Source organism: Erpetoichthys calabaricus, chromosome 16 (genome assembly GCF_900747795.2).
Source record: "Erpetoichthys calabaricus chromosome 16, fErpCal1.3, whole genome shotgun sequence".
NCBI lineage: Eukaryota > Metazoa > Chordata > Cladistia > Polypteriformes > Polypteridae > Erpetoichthys > Erpetoichthys calabaricus.
Genome location: NC_041409.2, coordinates 12,213,204 through 12,239,972, shown reverse-complemented (window position 1 = coordinate 12,239,972; position 26,769 = coordinate 12,213,204). Strand labels below are relative to the sequence as shown.

Here is a 26,769-nt window from a genome sequence, read left to right as displayed (position 1 = left end):
CTAATTTGCATTTTGTGAATGAAAATATGATCAAATTTGTACATTTCTGCTACAGAAGCATTTAAACTTCTAGTGTGATTAAATGCAATGCGTTCACTGCCTATCCATATACAATTGGAATACAAGTGTATAGCATGTTTACAATATGTTTGATTACTTGGTTCAAATCCTCAGCAAAGAAAAGTTAGCCTCCGATGTAAATAATCGATCAATGACTGCCTTAGATATCACTTATCAGTACAAGCCTACTAGGTACTAAGGAAGAAACTGTTAGTCTTCTCCTGGTAAAAGATCTCTTAACACAGCATCAGGCTTCAAAACAGCATTCATGGACTCAAAAACACTAATAACTTGCCATGTGAGAGTAGGCATCCTTTTGTCATCAGCTGTAACATGCCTGATGGCTGGTGCCTGTACCTCGGCACCTAAACATTCTATCTTAACATAAACTTGTCACTGTTACGTCTCCAAAACTGATCAGTGACATACCAGCTTGGCACTCCTTTTTCTTTATGAGTCATTTCCTTGATCTGGAAATATTTTTTTTCCTTAAGCATGTCCAAGTAAGCATTTGCAGGTCATCGTCTGAAAGCAAAAATTACAGTGGATCCGGAAAGTATTCACAGCGCATTACTTTTTCCACATTTTGTTATGTTACAGCCTTATTCCAAAATGGATTAAATTCATTTTTTTCCCCATAAATCTACACACAACACCCCATAATGACAACGTGAAAAAAGTTTACTTGAGATTTTTGCAAATTCATTAAAAATAAAAAAACTGAGAAATCCCATGTACATAAGCATTCACAGCCTTTGCTCAATACTTTGTTGATGCACCTTTGGCAGCAATTACAGCCTGAAGTCTTTTTGAATATGATGCCACAAGCTTGGCACACCTATCCTTGGCCAGTTTCGCCCATTCCTCTTTGCAGTACCTCTCAAGCTCCATCAGGTTGGATGGGAAGCGTGCACAGCCATTTTAAGATCTCTCCAGAGATGTTCAATCGGATTCAAGTCTGGGCTCTGGCTGGGCCACTCAAGGACATTCACAGAGTTGTCCTGAAGCCACTCCTTTGATATCTTGGCTGTGTGCTTAGGGTCGTTGTCCTGCTGAAAGATGAACCGTCGCCCCAGTCTGAGGTCAAGAGCGCTCTGGAGCAGGTTTTCATCCAGGATGTCACTATACATTGCTGCAGTCATCTTTCCCTTTATCCTGACTAGTCTCCCAGTTCCTGCCGCTGAAAAACACCCCCACAGCATGATGCTGCCACCAGCATGCTTCACTGTAGGGATGGTATTGGCCTGGTGATGAGCAGTGCCTGGTTTCCTCCAAACGTGACGCCTGGCATTCACACCAAAGAGTTCAATCTTTGTCTCATCAGACCAGAGAATTTTCTTTCTCATGGTCTGAGAGTCCTTCAGGTGCCTTTTGGCAAACTCCAGGCGGGCTGCCATGTGCCTTTTACTAAGGAGTGGCTTCCGTCTGGCCACTCTACCATACAGATCTGATTGGTGGATTGCTGCAGAGATGGTTGTCCTTCTGGAAGGTTCTCCTCTTTCCACAGAGGACCTCTGGAGCTCTGACAGAGTGACCATCGGGTTCTTGGTCACCTCCCTGACTAAGGCCCTTCTCCCCCGATCGCTCAGTTTAGATGGCTGGCCAGCTCTAGGAAGAGTCCTGGTGGTTTCAAATTTCTTCCACTTACGGATGATGGAGGCCACTGTGCTCATTGGGACCTTCAAAGCAGCAGAAATTTTTCTGTAACCTTCCCCAGATTTGTGCCTCGAGACAATCCTGTCTCGGAGGTCAACAGACAATTCCTTTGACTTCATGCTTGGTTTGTGCTCTGACATGAACTGTCAACTGTGGGACCTTATATAGACAGGTGTGTGCCTTTCCAAATCATGTCTAATCAACTGAATTTACCACAGGTGGACTCCAATGAGGCTGCAGAAACATCTCAAGGATGATCAGGGGAAACAGGATGCACCTGAGCTCAATTTTGAGCTTCATGGCAAAGGCTGTGAATACTTATGTACATGTGCTTTCTCAGTTTTTTTATTTTTAATGAATTTGCAAAAATCTCAAACTTTTTTCACGTTGTCATTATAGGGTGTTGTGTGTAGAATTCTGGGGAAAAAAATGAATTGAATCCATTTTGGAATAAGGCTGTAACATAACAAAATGTGGAAAAAGTGATGCGCTGTGAGTACTTTCCGGATGCACTGTATATTTTGGGTCTAGGCTAGAAGAATTGACACGATGATATCACCATATTGCTCAGGCCTACATAAAATATTGACATTGAATTGGATGTTTTAAGCATTGTACAGAAAAGACCAGGTGAAAAGAAATAATATGATAAACCATGTACAGTTTCCAACTCTACTGTGTTCTGTGTGTGGTGTACTCCTTTACTGAGCTCTGTAAGCATTTAAACTTACCAATGCATGGTGTTGCTCCTGGCTTGTGCTGCACCTAGGGCTTGAAGTAGACTAATATGCTGTTTTTGCTTTGATAACTGGAGTGCTGTGGCACATCATGGTCTAACCTCCAAGATGACACCCCAATTCTACACAATTTTGTGTGTATATGATCTCTAAGGGCCTCTCACTCACCCTGTTGTTCGAAGTATATGTACTGTATATAGGCAACATTAACAATCCAAGAGGGACAGCCAACCATTTATCCCTACATACTGAAATACCGAAATGGCCTTTCCTAATGGATTCCTACTGTTTGGCTATTGCTGACTATCCCGTATTTATACTGTTTTCCAAATATTTTCATGCAGAGGGTGTCATAGTCTGTGTTATACTCCCTGTGGACATTCTGTCTGCAGTACAGTGAAAGCCATTTATTGATAGGCTTTTAGCCGTAATGAACATTATTGGTTATATACACATTTTACTAGTAGATATAACTTCAATGAAAATTTTTTGATAATGGTAAAAGTAGCTGGCATGGGTGCACTTGGCATTTTTTAAGCCTGATATTTATAAATCATTTATGTACCTTTGAAATTTTAATTTAACCTTTGTAGCTGTGTGTGTCTTCTACAGTTTTAGAAAGAAATTATACTTGGTATAAAGATAATCATGAGCTGTAGATTGGTTTCTTTAAATGTTTCAAGTGATTGTCATAGTAGTTTTAAGATGTGTTTTAATTTTTTTGCTTTGTTTTAATCTTGTAAGTGGTTTAAATAGCCTACAGAGCTAATTGCTATTGATTTTATGCTCTTTCTCTGCCTGCAGGGTTGGACTGGCTAAGCAATCAGAGTTTCCGCAATGAAGATCCTCTAACACTGCACCAACTAAGCATTAAAAAAGAGGAGCATGCTACACAGAGGTCAGTTCAGTCCAATTTGGTAAACAAGTACAGTAATTATTAACCCAGTTATTGTTAAAGTTCATTGTGATTAGAGAAGTACTGTAAGGGATTAAATAATATATCTTTTAAAACAGTATTTTATTCTTAACACTAAAACCTAACTTGAGGTTCAGATAAATAAAAAACATGTCACAGATTTGGATTTATTTCTGAACACTACATGATCAGAATGATTACATTGAAACTGTAGTCTGCAATTGAAAGCATAAGATTGCTAAGATAAGATTTAAATATGCTTAATTAGGCATAATGTAAATGGTTGAGACAGATTGTATTTTCTTACTGTAAGTATGGGCGAGTGTACCTCTACCGCAGTTCTACTGAAAGGAAAGTAGTGAATCATCAAGTTACTGTGATGTAAATGCTGACTGCAGTATTCTTGACATTTATTTATTTAGTTTTTCCTCTGGACATTTTGCTAATGCTAGCATGTGGCAGTTAGCCTATCATATACAAGAAAATCAACAAATGGTAGTGCAGTATATACAATTTGCATGTTGTGCAAAATTATGTTTGCTTTTTTCAGTGAAGAAATTTAAGAATGGAAATGTCAGTTTTGAAAAATTATTTTACATACAGTATGTGTTCATTCCTTTAAAGTATTTTAAAAGTTTAATTCTAGGATTATAAGTAGTAGTATGAACATAGCAGAATAAAATTTTGATTAAATATGTGCTTGTACCACACTTTCACCTTGGAACCTGGCTGCCAAAGAATAACTCGGATAATCAGTAGTGTAAGCAGAGAAAAATAAAATTCTTACTGCCCTACTCAGAATATTAAGAAAGTGCAATTATTTTCAAGAGTTCAATTGAATGGAAGGCTGGGTATAGTACAGACAGAATGCAGACCCTGAAGAGGGAAATAGTCTGTAAACCACATACAGTAGGAATACCAAAGTTGCTTTTTTTACTTAATTTTTTATCTGTCTTTCTGTGTGATAATTGTTATAAATTATATTCTGAATGTTTTGAAATAACAAAATTCATCTTTCTAAAATGAGTTGTGCACCTTGAGCATGGGAAAGGCACCAAATAAATACAATTGATTATTATTATTATTATTATTATTTTAACAACATATATTAGCAGTTTAGTCAGTTATAAACCCAACTTTCACTTAACCTAGTATATATGCATATGCAAAGTCATTCGTAAAGGCAATGTTTGTAAACTGAATTTAGTTGACGTTTTAAAAAGTATGACTAGGCATATTAAGAATAAAGTACCAATAATTATTCTGTGGTAGTTAACTCATGGAAAAAGAGAAATAGTGGTTTCAACAAGTTTATTCAACCTTTTACTTATTTGTCATAAATGACCATTTTGTGTTGTATTTAAATTAAATAATAAAAGTTTAAGGTGAGCAAAGTTTTTCTTTTAAGCACATTTTATTTGCTTAGTTTTTTCCAACATGGTGCCAACTGCAATCCATTGATACAAATGTAAATATTGCTTAAAGGTTTTTCTGTGTGTTTAAACAATTCTGTATCTAAATGTGCCCACATTATCTATTTAGTAATGTGTACATTTTTAATTGCATTTTACCTGTGAGCTTATTATAGCACTCTGTCTGTATTTGGTGAAGTCTGATATACAAAAATAAAATCAGAGTTGGTAGTGCATGTCAAGATAAGCAGTGACTTTCCAAAAATGGCACTAACAATAAACATGGCCTAGCAGAGAGACCAGAAGCCATATAATCTAATCTGCTGTTTATCAGAAGTGTTGGCTATTGATGCCTCTCGGCACCCTGCCTGGCACATATTGTTATTTCACTGTACATAATGTATCATTCCTATTTCATTCAGTACAGTTCTTTGCATACCATTGTGTTTTACAATGCTTGTTTTGCTTATAGTTTTAGGTTCCATAAGATGCAGATGGCATTCTATTATTACCAAAACAGTTAGCTGCTTCATATAAAGAATGTTGAAATTTAGTTGATTTTTTAAACAAGTGTTTAGTCATATTTTCTTTGGGTGTTGTAAGTGTATAGAAATTAATTGTTTCCTCTGTAATATTAACATATGGTATAACATATGTTCTTATTTTATTAGAAGTTTAACATTTGCAGAGTTGGTCCTTCTATAAAAGGTCATAAAAAGGCATTTTATTTTTAATTTACTGATATTTGTCATGGAAGCAACATGATTAATATAAAGGAATCATTTAAGTGCTGTGTAAAATGATGAAGTGTGGTATTGAATTCCTTTATCAGAATTATTAAAAACATCCAAATCCTAAATTTATAATAATAGAAAAAGCATTTCTTTTACATACTTATTTCTTCCACCACTGCAATGGGCTGGCACCCTGCCTGGGGTTTGTTTCCTGCCTTGCGCCCTGTGTTGGCTGGGATTGGCTCTATCAGATCCCCGTGACCCTGTAGTTAGGATATAGCGGGTTGGATAATGGATAGATGGATGGATTTCTTCCACCATCATACTCTGTCCTGTCCTGTTGTAATTCTCTTTTTGTTTATTTCTTGTGCAGTTGTTTAAATTTACTTTTAGGGTAAATATTTTTCCTTCCATAAGGAAATATAACCTTGCTGCCGAATCTGAGATTTGAGAAAACTGATGGCCACAGTACCACTTAATAAACATGGCCGAGTAAAATGTTGATAGTACTAAAGGATTACTGATATTAATTATGTAAGAGTTAGTGGTCTTCTAAATACCTTCTGATTTGAAAAATTCTGTAATTCAGACCTCTTTTTTTATAAACTGTATATTGTATAATTTTAAATGTTTTTTCAGTCTTGGTAGCAGAATGTTGCAATGTTTTGCACTATTTTCTCACAACTCCAGAGTGCTGGGTTAACATACACCTTGTCACTTTCTGTATGACATACGCATTTAATCCTCAATTTTTATATAGATTCTTCTTTTACTACTGTGATTTTGCTCTTGTGATTTAACTGCCTAATTGTTACTCAGGTTAATTGGCAGCACTAAATTGGAATGCTGTATGGGTATGTGAATAGGCCTTTGCCGTGTCATAATTTCTACTATAACACTGGTATAAATTTTTATGTGATAAAAAAGTGTAATTTTGTGATATTAATGATATAGTGACATGATGCATTTATATTCCCTAGCGTGCACAACAATGATATAGGCCCAAGCATGTCCGAGAGCAGGAACAGCGTGTCAGCCTCTGATAACAATTTAGTATCTTAAAAGGGAGCCGTTTCAATAGTATGAGAATGGTTTGGCTACCAGAGGTCAGACCTCCAACAAAACGCAATACTTTGCAAAATATGCAAGAAAACTATTTAGGCGTGGAAACGCAACAAACTTGTTTCAACCCTTGAAGCCAAAACACACCGTCCAGTATGACCAGGCAGTGAAGGCATGTGAAGGAGACACTAGCAGTTTGTGTTGTGCAGCCAAAAATTAAAAAAAAAAATGACTTGACTGAGAATTGCTGGAGCACTCGCTAGTCAAGGCAGAGACTGAAGCAGTTATATACTTCTGGGCAGTGGGTGGTTTTCAAATGGTGTGAAGAGAGAGAGAATGAGCAGAAAGAATGGAGTAAGGCCAGAGGATGATGTGAGAGGGCAGACGGTGTAGAGGGAGACAGTCCTCCAAGAACTCTGTCAAGATCATTTGCACAAAGTGCAGGGACTTGCAGACAGATAAAGGTATGTGGCTGAAAAGATGCAGTCTAGATGGATGATGTTACCTTCCCCTAAGGAAGAAGAGGTAGTTTCACCAGAGAGACTGTTTGTGGGTCCAGTGAGAAAGGGAAGACTCATGAGTGGATCATTTGAAGCTGGAGGACAAGAAGCAATGCCTAAGTCATCTTAATAACATGAGATACTCAGAAGTGAAAGAGAACACTCACTCCATGAGGGAGAGATGCTAACAAGAACTCGGCAAGTTAGCAAGACTTCTGTTTGGGAAGTGTTTGGTGAACAGAGTGTTTCAGTGGGACAGTTGGAAGACGAATTGTTGTGGTAACACGGCGTGCAACTTGGACTTCGCACCACCAATGTTTGTATCCTCTACTATTACGTTTTAACAGACTTTACAGTGTGAACTATGTGCTCTTTTTTTAAAAAGGGTTTCACTCCTGATATTTTTTTAGATTTATACTTACTCTTACCTTCTTGGTGGATTTTGTATTTTTGGGTATAATGCATGCTACTGTTGTTTTTCTTGAAATTCCTGCCGTGTCTTTCATTTTGTGTTTACTCACCACTAATTTAAAGAAACATTTGTACTATTACCTTTAAATTATACAGGTTAAGATCTAGTTTAATAATTGCATTATTTGTATTATTAATCTTTTTAGCCCTTTAAATTAAGTTCTAGAGTTCCCTGACTCTTAATAAAACTGGGTGGCGTAGCTGGAAATTTTAACTGTGTTTAGGTTAGTTTACCTGTAAGTGTGACCTAGACACCCATCACATAATCTAAAGCTCTGACTATGATGTGTCTGCCAGCAGGATGGCTAGTTAACTCTGAAAATGTTTAAGTGTACAGTTCCTCATTTCATAATATATCCATTTTGTGTTTACACAAGAAATTAGAGACAATGCAACAGTTCCAGCATTGATATTCTACCTCAGGCAACTGTTAAGTTTTGACAGAAGTTTTACTGTTTTTATAAACCGTGAGTATTTGCATTTTGACTGAAGGTTTGTTTGGATTGCTATGGTTCGTGTACATTTGAGGGCAGTTGTATTAGGTGATAATATTGTGCAAACTCCTGAAGAGTTACAAGGTTAAATAACTCTAGCTATTGTTATTGTTAAACTAAAGTGTTGAGCAGTTATGTTATCAATTTACTTAAGATTTCCAGAGAAAACACTACCTAGGCTACTTTTGCATTTACATTTGACTTATGCTATGTCACTGCTATTACACTATGATGATGATGATGATGCTGGTACTTTGTAGCAGTAGATTCACACTTTGAATTAGGTAGTCTGTCATCAATGACAGTAGCTCATTGGAAAAGAATAATGTAAAATGCCATTCATTTTGTTTGCATTAATAAATGCTGCTGCCTGAAAGCTGCAATCACTGATAAAACATTGTTCAGTATTTTCTTTTTTATATAGTCATAAATTTCCTTGAAATATTGTAATAAGATTTTGAGGTTATGTTTCCCACCCCTATATGTGAGGATGCCCTATAATGGACTGGCAAACTGTTCTGTTTTGAACTCATTGCTATCAAGGATGGACCTCTTAAGTTTGTATCTGGAAAATGGATGGATGTGTTTTCATTCTTGTGTTGTTAGTTTGTAGGGTTATTTAAATGCATAGTAAATGTAAGTCTATGTTTTATTGTAGTTTTTCTTTGGAGCAGCTGAAAGAAGAAAATAGTGAAGAAACCAAAATAAAATCAAAGAAGAAGAAAAAGGAGAAAAAGAAGAAAGAGAAAAAAAAGTATAAGAAGAAAGCCCAAAGGCATTCAGATAGTAGCTGGTCAGATTCTGATTCTGTCGATCTCTCTGGTGATCATCTCAGCAATTATGAAAAGTGTAAGAAAGAGCCTGAAAGTGCAAGGTATGAAGTTTACTAATTAATACCTAACTACAGTGTAAATCATATAATACCTTCTGACATTTTTTCTTTTGATCTTCATCAATATAGATAAAATTATATTGAACTAACTAGCATTAAAAATAATTTAACAGAATTTGTAATTGAGTGTCTCAGTTCAGTAAAAAACACATCATTCTTTAAACTTGTTCAACTTTTTTTTTTTTACTAATCAACTTTGTGTATTGTACTTTTCATTGTGATATAACACTGAAACACAATGAACAAGTATCTGAATTTTTATCCAACATTTTGTTTGCACAGATCATGGAAGTCGAGACATAGTGTTTTTTACTGGTGTTTGCATACCAACATTAATTGCTTCTGTAGTTTTACAGGTGTCCAATTGCTAAACTTGGCAGTACTATAGAGATTCAAGTGTAAACTGCTCTGCCCATGTTTGTTAAAAGTGTTTGATTCATTTGGTTTTTCACAGTGCCAAAGGGAAGATAGATCTTAAGATGCACGTAGTTTGCAAGCATTGTTATGAAAATCAACTACTCTAGCACAGTACAAACTAGGGTTGTCTCTCCCCTTCAGGTCTACTTTTTTCCTAATTGGGATAGACAGGTATGAGAACTTTGCATAGAAGAAACTTTGGGTGAAATCACTCATCACTTTTTTCTGTATAATTCAGACATGTATTACATCCTGGAACAAATACGGTGAGAAGGCACATTAGTGGTCTATATGTGCATCAAATAGGAATTTGCATGTAATTAGTCATATGAATTACAAATACACATTTATAGTACTAGGGTGTTGTACCGTGTTAGCCATTATGAATGTAGAGAAAAGCCAAGCAAAATGACACCTTTTATTGGCTAACTAAAAAGATTACAATATGCAAGCTTTCGAGGCAACTCAGGCCCCTTCTTACATCTTGCCTGATCTTTCCTCCTCATTCGCTGGTGAAGAAAAATGTCTTTCATTTTTTAGTTTGAGAAAGTATCTTGCGGGCTTTTATGGATTTTTATTTATTAACATTAGATTGAGGAGCACACCTTGGTTGGAGTTGCATGTGTCTGCATTTACTAATGGTAGATCGATTGAAGAGTGTAAGTGTTCAATCCTCCTGATTTATTAACAATGGGGAACAGCATGGATCAGTGACATGCCCTGCCTGCCTGGGAATGTACTGCTCTAAAAAAAAAAATGCCTTGCCTGATTCTTGCAGACTATCAAAATTTTTTGTGGATCTCTGCCAGTCCAAGGACTGGCGGTTGGGAAACATTGCTATAGAGGAGTCCTTTCCTCTTAAATGCACTCTAGCTCGTTATAGACAGTGTGCTTGCTTTTCTCTCCCATCACAGCCTAGTCACTGTTTCAGGGCAAGAAGGCACAATGGACATCTCTGGTGTATTCTTCCCCCAGTTTCATAAAAGACATGCTTTTTCCTAATTTAATCATGCTGTTCATATGGATATATAAAAGGGAGTGGGCCTTGTGCGGTGTGTGCTGAAGCAGGGGGTTTATTTTTGTCCCTTACATTTTCGCATTGCTTCCATTCTGCAGGGTGTTTCTGTTTTAAGTGCTGAACTAAACTGGATGTGCTACCACTTTTAATGAGTATCATTTTTTTTGCAAGCTTTGCTTTTTATATGACTTTATTCAACATCCTTTCTTGCATCTTCAAACCAATTTCAGACATCTGACTTAACATTACAACCCTTCTTTGGAACAACCTTATTCTAAGCGAAGCGCAGCTCATCATATTCTTTGCAATAATATATTTTTATTCTACACACGTGACCAGCTGATCCAACTAAGGTTTGCTTGACAGTTTAACTGTACCAATTAAAAAAATGTGATTTTCATGTTGAATATCACTTTAAAACATTTTTTAAGTTGAACAATTTAATATAAAAATGCCCAGCCCTAGATTGTGCCGATGATTTTTTCAAAATACTTTAAACATTTAAGTAAAATTAAACATTTTTAAATTAGGCCAAATACATGCCTAAATCCTTGGCAAACGTAACGTTAATTTTCATCTGGGGTGATAATATTACCTTTCATCACTGCACTGTAAGTCATTAAAATGTCATCTTGACCTCCTGGCAGTTACCAATGGACCTGTGGTGTTTCTAGCCAACAGATGGATAGACTGTTTAGCTTTTACTTCATAGATTTTTTTTTATTTATTCTCATTCTTATTTGGTTGTCTGTTTGTGAAATAATTCTCTGTATTATTTTGCTAAAATTATGAGTTTTATTTATTATGCTTTTAAAATATATTTACACAAATCACATGCATTTCAGAACATATTTCACTCATTATATGTTCCTATTTAGTGTTCTTATCTTCCTGTTCTCTTTATTTCAAGGAAACCTGAACCAAATGCCATTCAGAGTCACTTTCTTTGGCTTGATGACTTGCAGCAACCTACAGACCAATATTTCTGCATAGATAGAAAAGGAGATCCAGCCAACAAGGAATATGACTCCTTGTATAGAGGAGATATTGCCAGGTAAGTATTATGTGCAGTTTGGATATACTGTAGCTCAGAACTCCTTGTTATCTTCCGTAATGAAATAATTTATTATTTCCTTTGTACAGAAAATTGTTTTACCTGGACTAAGTTTTCTGCTAAATATTTATTGCAGTGGAATTGTAATAGATTATACTTTACTTTTTACACTAATATGAAACAAAGAAAAATATCTTTTTAAACTTTTATTATTTGTTTTATTGAACAAGTATAGTGTGACTATGATATTATTTAACTTTTTTTTCTCTCCCTGTGTAAAACCTTTAAAGTACTTTTCTATTTACAAGTCCAGAGGGTAGAGCCACATGCTAGTTTATGCTCATTATAAATTTACATATAATATAAAACTGAACAGGTAGTGTCATCAATCCCCTGGACCAATAATGTAACCTTAACTATTTGCATTATTTTAATTGGAGTTCCTTATAAAGTCAATTTCCATCTATCTGTCCATCTTAAAAAAGATAATGACATACAGAAGTCAATTCAGTCAGAACAATATAATATTCCTTCAAATGTTATATTAAAGATTTATTGTAGTTCTCTGTTCATTTGTGTAGACTGAGAACTTTCACTAACCAAGTAAAACATAGCACTTGAAGTTCATTAAAGATAGCAGAGAAATCAAAAAATGTTAATACTGTATCTTAATCACAAATTGCAGATATTTTTATTTTACCAAGTACAATTTATAGCCCAGATTGAATGAAGATGCCAAACATGCAGTGCATTTTTATCCTTCTTAACTTTAAATTCTCTTGTCTGTTAAGTAAATGTTCAAAGGTTATGACAAGGTATTAGAGCGGAAACACTTGTATTCTTTTGATATTGTTTGTGTACTGTGGTGTTAAGTGACTAGTGATTAGGCTGGTATCATTTTAATATTTAAGATTTACACAAATAATTTCTTTGGACATATGCTAACTAAATTTTGAAGTGATAAATAACAGTCTTTATGTTGATAAAAAGGACTTTTTTCAGTTGATATATCTATCATAATATATGCAAATCAGTGAGCAGAGGCTATTGGAAGTGAATCAGTACCACTGATCTGACAGTTTACTAGATTCTTTATTCCGTCTATCCACTCCTATGACACAAGTTAACAAGTTTAAGGAATTTATTGGAATCCCCAATATGAGGCTGAATCTTATAGATACAGCCACTTGGCTAATGGTCTTTGTTGCAATTTTGACCTTTGTAACAGAGATACAAATATAAAGTTTGCTCTTCATGTTCAATATCATTTCCCTTTTGCATGGGATTTAACTCTAGCCCTAATGTGTTAATATCTTCACCTTGGTGCAGGCCTACAAGATGCCTAACTGGCTGGACAAAAGGATAACATGTTGAATCGGGTGGCTGGTATTGCTTTTATCAATGGTGCAGTCACAATACTTTGAACACTAATGAAATATTTAATACTGGACTGCTGGTAGGAGCTGATTCAAAGGTTTCTGTGAAATGGAATGACTGTGCTGCTGTGTTGTACCAGGAGGGTGCTGGATAAAACACTGTGGGGTGTGAGACTGACAAATCAGTCCTCCTCTAGTTTATAAGATGTAGTGGTTGGATTACTGAAAATTTTTAATACCGAGGCACAGTGAGCCATAACACATTAAGCAGAATGAGTAAGGATTTTTTAAAGTAATACCGTTCATATTTGTTAAGTTTTTAAAATGCCTTTTGTCAATTATGTTTAAATTTGTATCTTAAGCTGTTTCCCACACAGATTTACATTTAAATTGTATTTCAGCATCCCTGAAATTGATCTTGTTTACCTAAGAAGTAAATGGAACACATATTTTATTGGGATCTGTTGGTTTAAATGCAGAATTGGTAGGGGACAGAGAAGAAAAAAAGAATCCGTGGAAAGTAATAGAATGAATTTGGGAGAAAGAATGAATGAGATCTGATTCCACAGATACATAGTTATTGTTACAGCATGCAGTATAATTTTATCTAAAAGTGATTAAGATAGCAGAAGATTGCAGTTATACAGATCAAAACCATGTCTTGGGCTGGCTTTTATTATCTAAAGAAAATAATGAAATAAGTGGACACATGAGTAGAGGAGAGCAAGTGTCATGGATTATACAGGTCACCAAAGTAGAGGAGAGCAAGTGTCATGGATTATACAGGTCACCAAAGGTTGAATACACTCTGGGTTACCTTGAACATGAACGTAATAGATGGTAGGCAGTCCATTTTTTCCATATCAATGGAGCCAGAGCAGTAGTGACTGCTTTATCATTCATTTAGACATTAATGCCAGCACAAACTGGTGGTTATAGTAGTGGTAGTAGCAGTAGTGGTACTATTTATGTGTGCAAAGTACACTGACATTTTTACTTGCATGTCTTACCAACATACCATGGATACCCTTTTCTGCTGCCTTGATTAAGAAGAACAAGTTAAAATATATAACTTCATTTTATGATACAATGTGTTGTGGAGAAAGAATGAGAGCTTGTTGGTGTGTGTGTTTTTAAATAGTATTGTGCAGTTGATGTTCAGTATAACATAGTTTAAAGGTGTATTTTCTCTCTCCTTCTCGGTTGATGAAAAAGGATTTGGAGTGATATAAGGGCTAAGCAATGGGGAACTGTGGGTGTGACTTTGGAATTACAAGGTTTTTATAGCAGGTCACTGGTCATCATTAAGTAGATGTAGTCACAAAAACCTTTGTTACGTAAATCTGGACTGTAAGGGCTGTTATTTCCTTTCATAAGAAAATTTTAAATTAACTATCCCCTAATAAAAATTTGTTTGACAGAAATGTTTGAAGGGTGCTATGATGCACACTTACTGAACAGGTGGACTGAATTTAAATGCTTGTTTTAAATGTTTTATGATTGTGGCATAGACATCTAAACATTAATATTTGTTGAGAAAATGACAATTGTTTTTACTTGGTACATTTTAGATACAAAAGGAAAGGGCAGTCTTGCCTTGGTCTAAACCCAAAGAAACAATGTATAACATGGTCAGATTCTACATCTGTGAAGAAAAAAAATGAGAAAAAACCTGATCGATATTTCTCAAAGGCTGCCTCTCTAATTATCGGTACTGAGGGGCTTATGGTTAACTACAGCGGAAATGTGCAAAGCAGTGACCCTACTGCATTCACCAGTGATTTCATGGAAGTTCCAGGTGTTAAAGAGGAGGAAACTACAGCTTCTTGTGCTCCATTATGGGTCAACCCCTTAGGAATTTATGATGCATCTACTACACTCTGGTTACAAGGGAAGGGGCAGCAAAAGAATGAGGACCAAAGCATTGGATCACAACAGAGTGGTGAAAAAATAAATACTGCCATGGCTTCTAAAGTTGAAGAGTTCAACAAGAAGCTAAGAGAAAACCCAGAGGATATCCAGGCATGGCTGGAATTTGTCAATTTTCAGGTACTGGGATTTACATTTGTATTGAAATAATCTTTGACTAATTGAAAATGTATTTTCTCTATTCTGTGAGTATTTTTGCATTAATTGCAGAGTCCTTTTACATCAGTTCTGCAACATTTATACTTTGCATTGTTGCTATTGGAAGCAATTTGAGAGTGTGTTAGGGTTTGATTCTTTGTGCTTTTCCTGATAATTTAAATGAAAAATTTCACAATTAGGTCCTTTTTAGCGGAAACTGGAATACAGTAAAGAATTTAAATGAATATAAGTACAATGTAAAAACGCAAGTAAAAATTATTTTATAATATTGGCATGCATTAACAAGAGCTTGGATTGTGTTTGTTGAAAGACAGAAATGCATTTAAACTAGCAAAGCTTTTGTACAATAAACATTGTAAAGCCGATTTCACACAGTTATTTCTGGAAGAACAGTTATAGAATAACAGACTGAAAATGGATTATTGTTTACAGTTGGTATAACAGAGTTAGAATGAGATTTGCATTTAAGATTTCACCTTTTATTGATATCTTTTTTCTGTTATTCTCTGTCAAATTAGCCAAATTAATTCTACTGTCATTCAGTGTTGTGCATCAATAAAATGTGAAAACTTCTAAGGGGGTGAATAATTTTTACAGGCACTGTAGGTTTAACCAAGTATTTTGGATGCTAATGTAGTACTTATCCCAAGAGGGAAAATTTAGATATTTAGAGAGGCTCAATAAGTAAATACATACTGCAAATAAATAAATATTATAACAAACAACAACCACCCCTCTCAAATACACACCTAAATTACTAAAAACAAAGAAAGTGTTTGACTTAGATAAAGATAAAAAAGACAGTGACAGTCACAGTGAAGCATTTTAGAAGAAGCCCCTGTACTGTTTGTTTAAACACTTCTGCTGAATAATTAGCTGGCTGAAAATACTAAGTGATAATGAGCCAGAGAGGGTATATGCAGCTTTATAAGTTAGAAGCAAAGTTTTTATTTTTAACTTGAAGAAAGACCATTGAAGTGAAGGATTTGCAGTAATCAAGACAAGAGATATTATTAGCAGTATATCAGTTTGACCCAAAATTCAAGTTTCTGCCACATACAGCAACAACTACTGATGGGATACTTTGACAGTGTTTAACGAAGAGCGAACCTTCCTGAATTGTATTGCATATCCTGTAGAAAGCATGTGTGTAGCAATAATTTGAAGAAAAACTGCTTAATTTAAGTGCCGATTTCATTGAGTGTGTTGAAGTTGTTAATGGGCATTATTCATTGGAGTATTTTTTTTTTGTTTGTTTTATGTATATACATTTGGGTGTCCTCATTGCATGCATGAAATCTCAAGTTGTACTGTCGCTACTCATTTAAAGAAAATACCAATGCATTGGATTATTCTGAATATTTGTTTCTAATAAATGTCACATCTCAGTGACCTATCTTTATAAGCTTTATTTGGCTCCATGGTAGGTATTTGTTCAGTCAATTCAGCCATGATAATGTGTATACTGAAACCTTATGAATGCAGTTGTCACTGTATTGGAAAAAGGACATGCAGGTTATAAGATTTTTGGTTTTCAACACCTACTGAAGGTTTCACCTAAGTGAAGATTTTTCCTTTATACTTGATTGAACATGTAGCGGTTTTCGATAAGTTGTTTTTTGTAAATGTTTTAGACTAAGGCTAAATTAAGAAGTTTTAAATTTTTATATTCAGCGAATAACGATGTTTTTCAAGTTGACAAGCTCTTAAGGAACAATTTAACTTAACATTGTGCTTAAAATATGCTACATTTAAATGATTGTAATGATTTTTTTATTTGTTTTACAATGCTTTCAATTTAACAGGATAAACTGATGATGGGACCTAGTCCATTCTGTGCTGCAGAGAGTGACTTAGAAGGGCGAAAGAAATCCCTAAGGTTCATTATTGAGAAGAAAATCTCTATGTTGGATCGAGCCATTGAGAGCAACCCAAGCAGTGTGGAGCTCAAGTTAGCCAGACTAGAGCTTTTCAAGGAATTATGGGAACCATCTGCTTTGCTCAAAGAGTGGCAGAAGCTCATCTTCTTACACCCAAATAACACAGAATTATGGAAGAAATATTTGCTGTTCTGTCAAAGTCAGTTCAGCACCTTTACTGTGTCAAAAATGAATAGCATATATGGAAAATGCCTCAAAACGCTTGCAGCAGTTCATGACGGTTGCATGGTGTCACATCCTGCATTACCAGATACAGAAGAAGCATTACTAGGTATGTCTAGCTAAACAAAGTAAATATTAGTTTTGAATTTTGTATTACTAGTACTTATGTAATAGTTCAGTTGAATTTAAAATGAGCATTAATGGAAATCTCAACACGTTTCTGTTAGTTTATTTGAACTGATAAAAAGTAACCTCTTTTTTTCATTAGGATAATATCCTACTAGGATCGTTGTGTAAATAAAGAGCGTATCAGTTTTCCGCCTTATAAATTGGGATATCTTTTGCTATCAGATCCGTTTCGTCTTTGACAGAAGCCTGATTAACCACTTTAATCTGCAGTATACAAAAACCTTTCTTAAAAGAAAGTATAGAGTAGTTAGGTTTCTATTCACATTTATTCAAATGAATGACAGAAACAAATCATACAATACTTGTCTACTAACAACAAAAAAGCTTAGGGTCGAAAGGCATATACTATAAGAATATGTCACAAGTGAATGTCAATAAAGTGTTTTATTTTAAAATGTCATGCTGCGCTTCCAAAATAAAGAAAGAAAACAAATCATCACTCTTATGATACTGTGTGAGAAGCACTTCAGTATTTTTTCAATAAGTACGTTGACCAAGAACTGCAAATGGATCATGAGGAGAATACTTGATGATGTTACCTATTTATGAGTTAGAGTGTGCCTGTTTTCTCCCTTAAAAAAAAATAGCAGACATTTTTTTAAAATGGACAGAGCATTTCTGACTTTCCCCTTAACGTAATACTCTAACCAAAAATGAATTTGTTAATCACCTTGCATTATTTGTAATGATGGCTAAGAAACAAGCAGTGAAATGTGCTGAAACAAGATTGAGTTTTGGAATTGAAGACTCATCTTTTTCCTCATTCATTGGTCATGAGTTATACTTGCCTTTCGTCTACCTTCAAGATTTATGTGCTGTAAACAAAGCTCCAGGCTCAGATTAACAACTTTAATAAAGGAAATAATGGCAGATTTCAACAGAGAAGAACTAAAGCTGAATTTAACTTGTTTCAACACTGATGTTGCTGCTAAAAGTTGCCTGCAATAAAAACTATCATGAGTGGAGGAGAGTATCTGGTGGGTGTATACATAGGAAATGTATAACTAATCATCAGTTTTATGACTCTTTCCAACCGTGCTCTGCTATATTGATGTTATGTGAAGCAGTATGGTAGTCAAAGTAATGAGCTACTATTGAATAGGACACCTGACCAGTGAAGTGGGGACCTGGGGATGAGTCTTCAATTGAAAAGCTCAATCTTTTCTTCATGAGTGTCACTGTAGTGCACAAGATTATTTCCTGAAAAGATTTTGTATGTAATGGATCTTGTTTTTTTTATACTACAGATTTGATATCTGGACAGTTTTTTGCCATTAGGCATATTTCACTTAAAAAAATTTTTGAAAGTAGTGTCTTGTGAATGCACTTATGTAAACAAGCATATTGCTGGTGCCTTTGTTCACTTTTCTGTGATGCTGTTGTGTGATGAAGACCTGGATTCTCTCTTCTACTAGGGGGCTCCGCCCCCTGCTCGCTTCGCTCGCCAACCCCTGGTGTTGGGAATGACAAAGAGCGTGATGTATGAATGAGATATAGAATAGTGTGACGGTGTAGATGATGCAAATAGAAAGCAAACAATAAAGTGTGTGGCACAGTGTAAAGGTTTATTGGAAAATTTCTTTGTACACGCCGTTCAAGTGTAAAAGGTAATTCCAGGTCAGAACTTGTAAGGTCAATGAAGATGGTCATTATCGTGATCAGAGTCAACTTTGTCAGAGCTTAGAAAGAGTTGTGTCTCTCTAGGAAGTAATGGAATGACTTGGGTATTTATGTTTTCCACATTAATATTTTTTGGACATAATATAGTGCGTTGTGTTAAAAGGGGCATTTGGTCTAATGAGATTGCTGTTCCAAATCTCTCTGTAACTAAGTCGTCGCAGATAAAGGCTTGAGGAATTGTAATAATATGTGGCTGAAGTCCATCTGTATTGGTGAGTGTACCATCTCTCAGTTGTAATAAGCAATTGTTATGATCTGGTTCTGGACATCGTATCTTTTTTACTAACTGTATCTTTTGAAAGCAATGCCAATTGTCTGCGTATTTTAAGGTGCACTGAACAATAGCTGAGTACATGGCATCTAGAAGAACAGCTAATCACTGTTTAAAATCTCCTCCTAATAAAAGTACCTTTCCTCCAAATCGAATATTATTATTCATAAACGTTTGTAGAAGTTTATGAATGGTGTTGAGTAAGTGACTTCATGCCATTGTACATTCATCAATAAACAACATTTTTTGAAGACGGATGTCACGTGCAGTGCCACCGTTAATGTTCATAGTGGATACCGATTTGTAGGATCTAATGCAGTTGATAAAGATTTCACTTTCAGGTACATCGTCAGTTAGAATCTTCTGTAGATATTCAGTATATGAATGTAAAGAAGGCAGTCTAATTTGACCCTTTTGACAACAACGTCTAAATGTATTACTTGTATTGCCAGTTGTTTCTTCAGGGAAGTGAACTGAATGACAATGATTGTAAATGACATTCATTAATCCGAATGAATTTTCCCGGTGTATGTTTTGCTTGTGCCGTTTGAGAGGCGCGTTGTTGCATATGTAGTATTTGGGACGTGTTGTTTTGGAGCTGTAATCGATTTGCCTGTGCTGTGTGAGACGCCCGTTGTAGCCTTCCTTGCCGTTAACGTATGTCTGAGACGGGAGGTGTTTCGTTTTGAATCCGTGCCTGTTGCGATGCAGCACTTTGATTGATAGTTTGCGTCATGTGGATCCAGGATGTAGATTTGTGCATATTTGCGTTGTTGATTTGTTTCAGGGTGCACTGTTCCAATGCGATGCAGTATTTGTGCACATATGGGAAAGCAGTATGGGCCATTGCCTTTTGGTGGCCTGATATTTACTAAAAGCAAATGAACTATTGTAGGATCTAACGCAGTTCATAAAGTTTTTACTTTTAGGTACATCGTTAGTTAGAAGCTTTAGTTGAGCTTTGCGTTTTTGGAGTCGAGACATTTTTTCTTTTAGAAATATGGATAAGTAATAAGGAGTATTGCACTCACTGTTAATATGGAGACTTTTCTGCGGTTGAACGGTTAATAGTGCCTTATTGTAATGAGATCCACCTATGCTGCATAGCCGTCTATTTTGTTGTTTCTTTCGTGTTCGTGTGTTTGTTCCTGTTATCCTTTCCTTTTCGTTTTGTACCCGTGACCGTGTATTCATGACTTGTTTCTTTCTCAGCATCCGAAATATGGATAAGTAATAAGGAGGGTCGCAGTCACTGTTAATATGTTTCCTTTTCTGCAGTTGAACGGTTAATAGTGCTTTATTGTAAGGAGATCCACCTATGCTGACACCTATGCTGTCTAGTGTGAAGGTGCTGACGTTCACTTTAGAATATGTGGCTTTGGGTGTGACTTCTTATGGATGTGGGGGGGGGGGGGGGGGGGGGGGGGGATTGTTGAGGATTGTTGTTGCGCGAGCGTCTTCTTTTTTTTTGTGTTCCTGTGTCTTGTTGAATCCCCCTCTTTGTGTGTGTCCCGTCCCTCGCTTGTAGGGTCTGTGGGGTGGTTTTGTGTTCTTTTTTTTGTGTTCCATGGGCTTGTTGAATCCCCCTCTTGGTGTGTGTCCCGTCCGGTGCCTGTAGGGGGGGGGGGGGGGGGTGCATTGCTGTTGTGCGCGAGCCTCTTTTTTTTTTTTTTTCGGGTCTAGTTTCGTGTGCAATGTGTTTCGTGCTTTTCCTTCGTTTGACTTTGCGCCTCATTTCTCCTTTTTGTATGTGCTCACTCCTTTTTTCTGTGGTCTTGTCCGCCACTCGCGGCCCCTCATCCGCCTTTGTCGCCCTCTTTTCTCCGCCTTTCTCCGACTCTCGCGGACTCTTTTTGTGCCTGCGCCTCTCGCGGCCCCTCATCCGCCTCTCTCGCCCTCTTTTGTCCGCCTTTCTCGGCTCCTCAGCCGACTCTCGCGGACTCTTATTGCTCCAGCGCAGTACGTCTTTTTGCAGCTACGGCCCATGGCTGGATGTGCCTGCGTCCATCATCCGGTTTAGCATTCTCGGTTAGTAATATGGATAGTGGACATTCAACTGAATCTTTTTAAATGCCTTCACCAAAGCCTAGTTCTTAATTTAAAAATAAGTTTAAAAAAAAGAAGCTGGTTTGTATCTTGATACAATTACTTTAATATTTTATTAAATTGTTTAAGCCATGGTATAAACTTTGAGGAGATGTTGTTTTTTGTTTGTTTTTTAGCAATATTTCTTCAGCAATGCCACTTTCTTCGACAAGCCGGACATTCTGAAAAAGTTATTTCCCTTTTCCAGGCTATGATTGAATTCACATTTTTTAAACCAGACAGTGTAAAGGATCTGCCAACCAAACAGCAGGTAATTTTATTCTTTTAAGAAATTGTTCATGTCTTTGTATATTTGATGAGACAGTGTTAAAAATATCAGTAACTATTTTGTAGTAGTTTCAACAAACTGGATTTGATACAGCATTTTCATAGTTTCAGATTCCACAGCTAGTTTACTTGTGTATTTTCACTGCAGTATGAAATAAGTTCTGGCCTTCAAACTATTTTCTCATTTTTTAGAAACCTTTGAAGTGTAGTTTTGAAAATTTAAGACTGAAATAAAGACGTCCAGGGTGTTTGTTGTCAGAAAATATAATCTAAAACGTTTTTTTTTCTTTTCTTTTTCTTTTTTTTAACACTTCTAAGCTATACACCATTTTCCTGATGCCCCTTCCATGCTATTGCCAACAGAGGCTGGTATATTTTGTGCATTTTAGATGGACTACAGTTTTATCAATTTAGAGCTGAATTGCAACAAGTGTGCCAAATTTGTCATATCACACATCAACCTTGTCTTGATATGATATTAATGAAGTATTGAAGGCAACAGCATAACTCAGTTCAGCACCAAGATGCTGCTGTTTCACTAGGCTAATAAAATTGGACACTGGATACTTGAAAAAAAAAATACAAATTTGACCTTCCTTTATGAATTCCATTTATTTTAGTAATTCACGTTGATTCAAAGGCCAGAATATGGTGAAAATCCAAGAATCCATTGTTCACCATTGCAGTTTCCATAATATTGTAATGGTGTGGACAGGGCTGTCCAAAGGGGTGAGCTGGGTTTAGGGTGGGATTGGTGGTGTGATTGGAGGAGCAGGTGTTGTCACTGGACAATTACTGTGGGATTTTTGTGGGGTGTGGTGGTGGTGCTGGCAGGGAGTAGCAGTGAGGTGATAAATAGTTACCTAACTGGCTTGCACATTTGTCACTTACGCTATCCATGTCTTTAGCTGTCTCACTAGCATCCTTGTCATAGAAATCATCACACTGTCCTTTTCTTCTACTTCACTCCTGTTTTTTGCAATAAACTTTTCAAGAGACCCCCTTAAATGCCACATTTGCATCCTTTTGTCTTTCCACTTCCATTTTCTTTTCTTGCACCCACTGTAGTAAGTTTTCCCTATCTCTGCTTGTGCTTGCAATTTTCCTACCTTCTCAAGCTAAGTGTTTAGTTGTGCTTAATTTCATAATAATATGACATTTTCAGTTGCAAGCTATGGTTGGTGTGGGACAGACCTGCCTCTGACATTGAATAATGCCTCTGCTTGCCCACTAATTTTAAATTTCAGTGCAAATAAAAATGCTTTGTGTGTCACTTTATTAATAAATACCTATGTAAATATTTTAATAATGTTCTGCATGTGTGAAAAAAGGATTGTGGAGTGGGGAAGAGGGATATTTGAGCAGTTTAGGGCCTGGTTGGTTGCCCATGTTGCTCCCTTTTGCGACAGCTCTGTGTGTGTAATTTGAGAAGAGCATTGGCAGAATATTGTGAATCAGATTCATTCCTACATTGCTGCAGTGTAGCTTTCTATTGTAGGGCTTAAATATAAGGTCCATGCCACAAGGCGTAGATGTCCTAGCATTGTTTGAAGGACATGTGAATTCTTTCATTGAAATGCAGTAGCCTTCTTAAAGTGTAGATCTTAATCTGGATGAGCACATGTGGGATGAAATGAATGGCCCAACATCCTTATGCTTTGCTTTGGATACTTTATGCTCATGTCCATATTAATTAATTATGTTCGGAGGACAAATAAGGAACCAACTAATTAACAGGTAGGTTGGTCTAATACAGTAGCTGCTCTGTATACATTGTATTAAATTGTGTAAGACCAGATAAAGACATTTTATTGGTATCAGAATAGATTTTTATCAAAAATAATGTGTCTACTGAAGTTTAAAATTTGGTTGAGGAGAGGCCCAGTTTCTATGTTAAATATATACTTAATTAAATATGTCAGTGTCTTGGGCACATATATGTAGAACTTCTTATTTGAAAATTAGTGCATAGATTTGGCCATCAGTGTTGAAAAAAGTGATCACTGACCCAGATGATGTAACAAACCAAAAGCAGGTGCGTAGCAAAAAGAGTGCCAATTGATTGTGATCGATAAGCCCTCTTCTGATGGAGATACCCTGATATTACATACCAATGGAGAGGCACACAACACCTGTTCCAAAGTGAGTGTCATATGTTAGTTTTTTTGAAGAATATCACTTAGCTGGCTGAGGTGGGTCACTTAAAAATTGCAGACGAGATCTACAATAACAGTCTTCTTCCATGGCACTTGAAAAATGGCAATGCACTTTTGGCTGTTAGAGCAATGCAGTGTCTGTGGATTTTTATCATAAGACTAGTGAACAGTTTTTCATCAGATTATTTTTCTTGGTTATATATATTAATCCTCTACTATTAATTATTGTGAAATGTACTGTTTCCAATAATTCTATTATATTTTTATAGCATTTCACATGACAGAATTGTGGTGAATAATTTACTTTTTAGAGAAAAGTAAACTAAGTCAACATGATTCTCAGGTTGATTGGCCAAAGGTAAATATAATCTACTGTAACACAGTACAACTCTCTTCTGCACTTTATAATAAAATGTCAGTTATGTCTAGCATTTCAGACTAGTTGGTCAAAGTCAAATTGATGTGAACTGTTATGTGAAACATTTATATCTCCCTTATTATAAAGGTAAGAATAATGTGTGCTCAAAATATACAAATAAAAGTCTAATTAAACAAGGAGGTCATTTAGTTGTAGAATATACATTGATTTATACTTTGTGACTGTAGCAGCCCTGGAAAAACATCCAGGTTTTATTAAGAGCTTGCTCTATTTCACCAGCAGTTTAAAAAAGAAAATAGCTTTGTGCATTGACTTTGGCATTAATGTGTTTCTTTATTGCTTGGAAGACCTTTGATTAAATGTATTTGGAAGGTAAAATTGATTTTAGAAATGAAATATTCATCCTTCTGGCTAAGGTTTTTACATTCCCTAGAGACTATCAAGGAGTTCACCAAAATACAGAATAATTAACAGTCTTAATAATAAAAATACATTTTATTTATAAAGCGCCTTTCCCATGCTCAAGGCAAGATAGTAAGATAGTAAATTCAGAGAAATGCCTAACAGACAACATAATTGATGAAGGGTAATAAAGTCAGGTAGAGCTAAAAGCCTTCCTGAACAGATGAGTTTTGAGTTGTTTTTTAAAAGAATTCATGGAGTCAGCTGACCTGATTAATTTCAGTAGGTCATTCCAGAGTCTGGGCGCTATACATCTAAAGGCCCTGTCACCCTTGGGGTGTAGATTAGTGTGGGGTACAACAAGATTGCCAGAATCAGAGGGCCTTAGTGGGCGGACAGGCACATAATGATGGAGAATGTCACTGATGTAGTTTGGCACAAGGTCATTTAAGGCTTTGTAGGTTATTAGTAGAATTTTATATTCAATTGTGTAAGACACAGGGAGCCAGTGAAGGCGAAGCAGGATTGGTGTGATGTGCTCGCTTCTGCTGGTCCGTGTAAGGACTCTTTCAGCCAAGTTTTGAATAAGCTGGAGCTGTGATATAAGATTAGAAGGGGATGCGGGCTGTGATAAAAGCATGGACAAGTTTCTCAGCATTAGGAAAGGAGAGGAAGGAGCAAACACGGGATATGTTACGGAGGTGAAAGTAAGAATGTTTCTTAATGTGATGTATGTGAGCAGAATAAGAAAGGGAGGAATCAAAAATGACACCAAGATTCTTTGCAGCAGAGGCAGGTCTGATGAGATCACCACCAAGATTGACTGGAAAGGAGCTCATTTTATTAAGTTGCACTTTAGTCCCAATTTGCAGGAGTTCAGTTTTATTGTTGTGAATTCATACAATTCAAGTCAGCTGCATCCACGAACTATACGTACAATAAAGAAATAAAACAAGTGTAAAAAAGTGCAGGATTAAGGCGAATTTTACGAAAAGTGTTGTTAACAGGTAGGAGCGGCAACAGCATGCGTGCGTCAGCGTCCCCTCCTCTGTCAATAGATTCTTTTTTCTTATCTAAACATCTTTTTTTTAGAGTAAAATTTAAGACTAAAAAGTCCTTATTATTCTATTGCTACTGTACATTGAAGAAGTAACTCAAGTCAAATATAAGATTTCCAATGTGTTTTCCAAACAAAATTTCTACTGTATCATTGATTCATATTATTGCATGTAATGTATATTTTAAAATAGCTACAGTCAGTTCCAAGAATATAAATTATCATTACTTAATGGATTGCTTGGTGGTACAGTGGTAGTGCTGTTACCTCTCAGTAAGGAGTCCAGGGTTTGTGTCCTGGGTCCTCCCTCTGTGGAGTTTGCATGTTTTCCCATGTCTAAGTGGGTCTCCTCCAGTTACATCCCACTGCCCAAGGACATGCAGGTTAGGTGAATTAGCAATGCTAAATTGACCCTAGTGTGTGGCTGGTGTGTGTATGTGTTTGCCCTGCTATGGATAGGTACTCTGTCCAGAGTTTGTTTCTGCGTTGCGCGCTATGATAGCTGGGATTACCCTCAGCGACACTGGTCTGGATTTTGTGGGTTAGAAAATGACATGACATTATTTATTTATTTTTTTGTAATATATATATATTAGCATGTGTTCTCTATGTGACAATTTTTTGTGTTCTTTTGAGTCACAGAAAATGATAGCTTTGATTAATGACAAGGTTTTGCTTTCTGAGGACATTTTCTTTGTGCATAGTTTAATTTCAATGCAACAGCTGTTAGTGTGCTTGACTACAGTATTTATTCATTACACATTCTGATTGATATTTCTGTAGAACAGACTTGAAATGTTAAACAAACAGCATACAGTACATATGTCATTTAATAATCAATTTTAATATATCTTAGAAATAAGTGACAAACTTTGGATTGTATGTTTTTACATGATGAATGAAGTGTATTTAGAAACTATAAGTATTTGTGGGTGTGCATAACCTTATCATGAGTTGTAAAATGTTTCTATATAATAAAAAAGCCAAGCAAAATGACACCTTTTATTGGCTAACTAGAAAGATTACAATATGCAAGCTTTCGAGGCAACTCAGGCCCCTTCTTCAGGCAAGATGTAATACAGAAACTGAAGTTTCCTATGTTTATATACACACTAGGACAAGAAACAACATTGGTAAATATTTAAATGAGAAATTTTGAATGTAAAAAATTAATAGATTCATTCAGGCTAGGGTTAATTTAGCAAGAGAGAAAAGAACAATGTATTGTCAAGATCTCTGGATAAGATAACTGTCCAACAAAGTCTTTTGAAGT

General features: G+C 36.0%; 1 protein-coding gene across 1 annotated transcript in view; it reads left to right on the top strand.

Annotated features, from left to right (window-relative positions):
• Positions 1-26,769, top strand: part of nrde2 (NRDE-2, necessary for RNA interference, domain containing) — a 55,818-nt gene that overhangs the window by 2,313 nt on the left and 26,736 nt on the right. The window contains exons 2-7 of the mRNA XM_028821323.2: positions 3,258-3,351; positions 8,701-8,916; positions 11,280-11,423; positions 14,371-14,848; positions 16,693-17,098; positions 21,352-21,485. Of these exons, the coding sequence (XP_028677156.2) occupies positions 3,258-3,351; positions 8,701-8,916; positions 11,280-11,423; positions 14,371-14,848; positions 16,693-17,098; positions 21,352-21,485 (1,472 nt within the window). The remainder of the gene's footprint in view (positions 1-3,257; positions 3,352-8,700; positions 8,917-11,279; positions 11,424-14,370; positions 14,849-16,692; positions 17,099-21,351; positions 21,486-26,769) is intronic.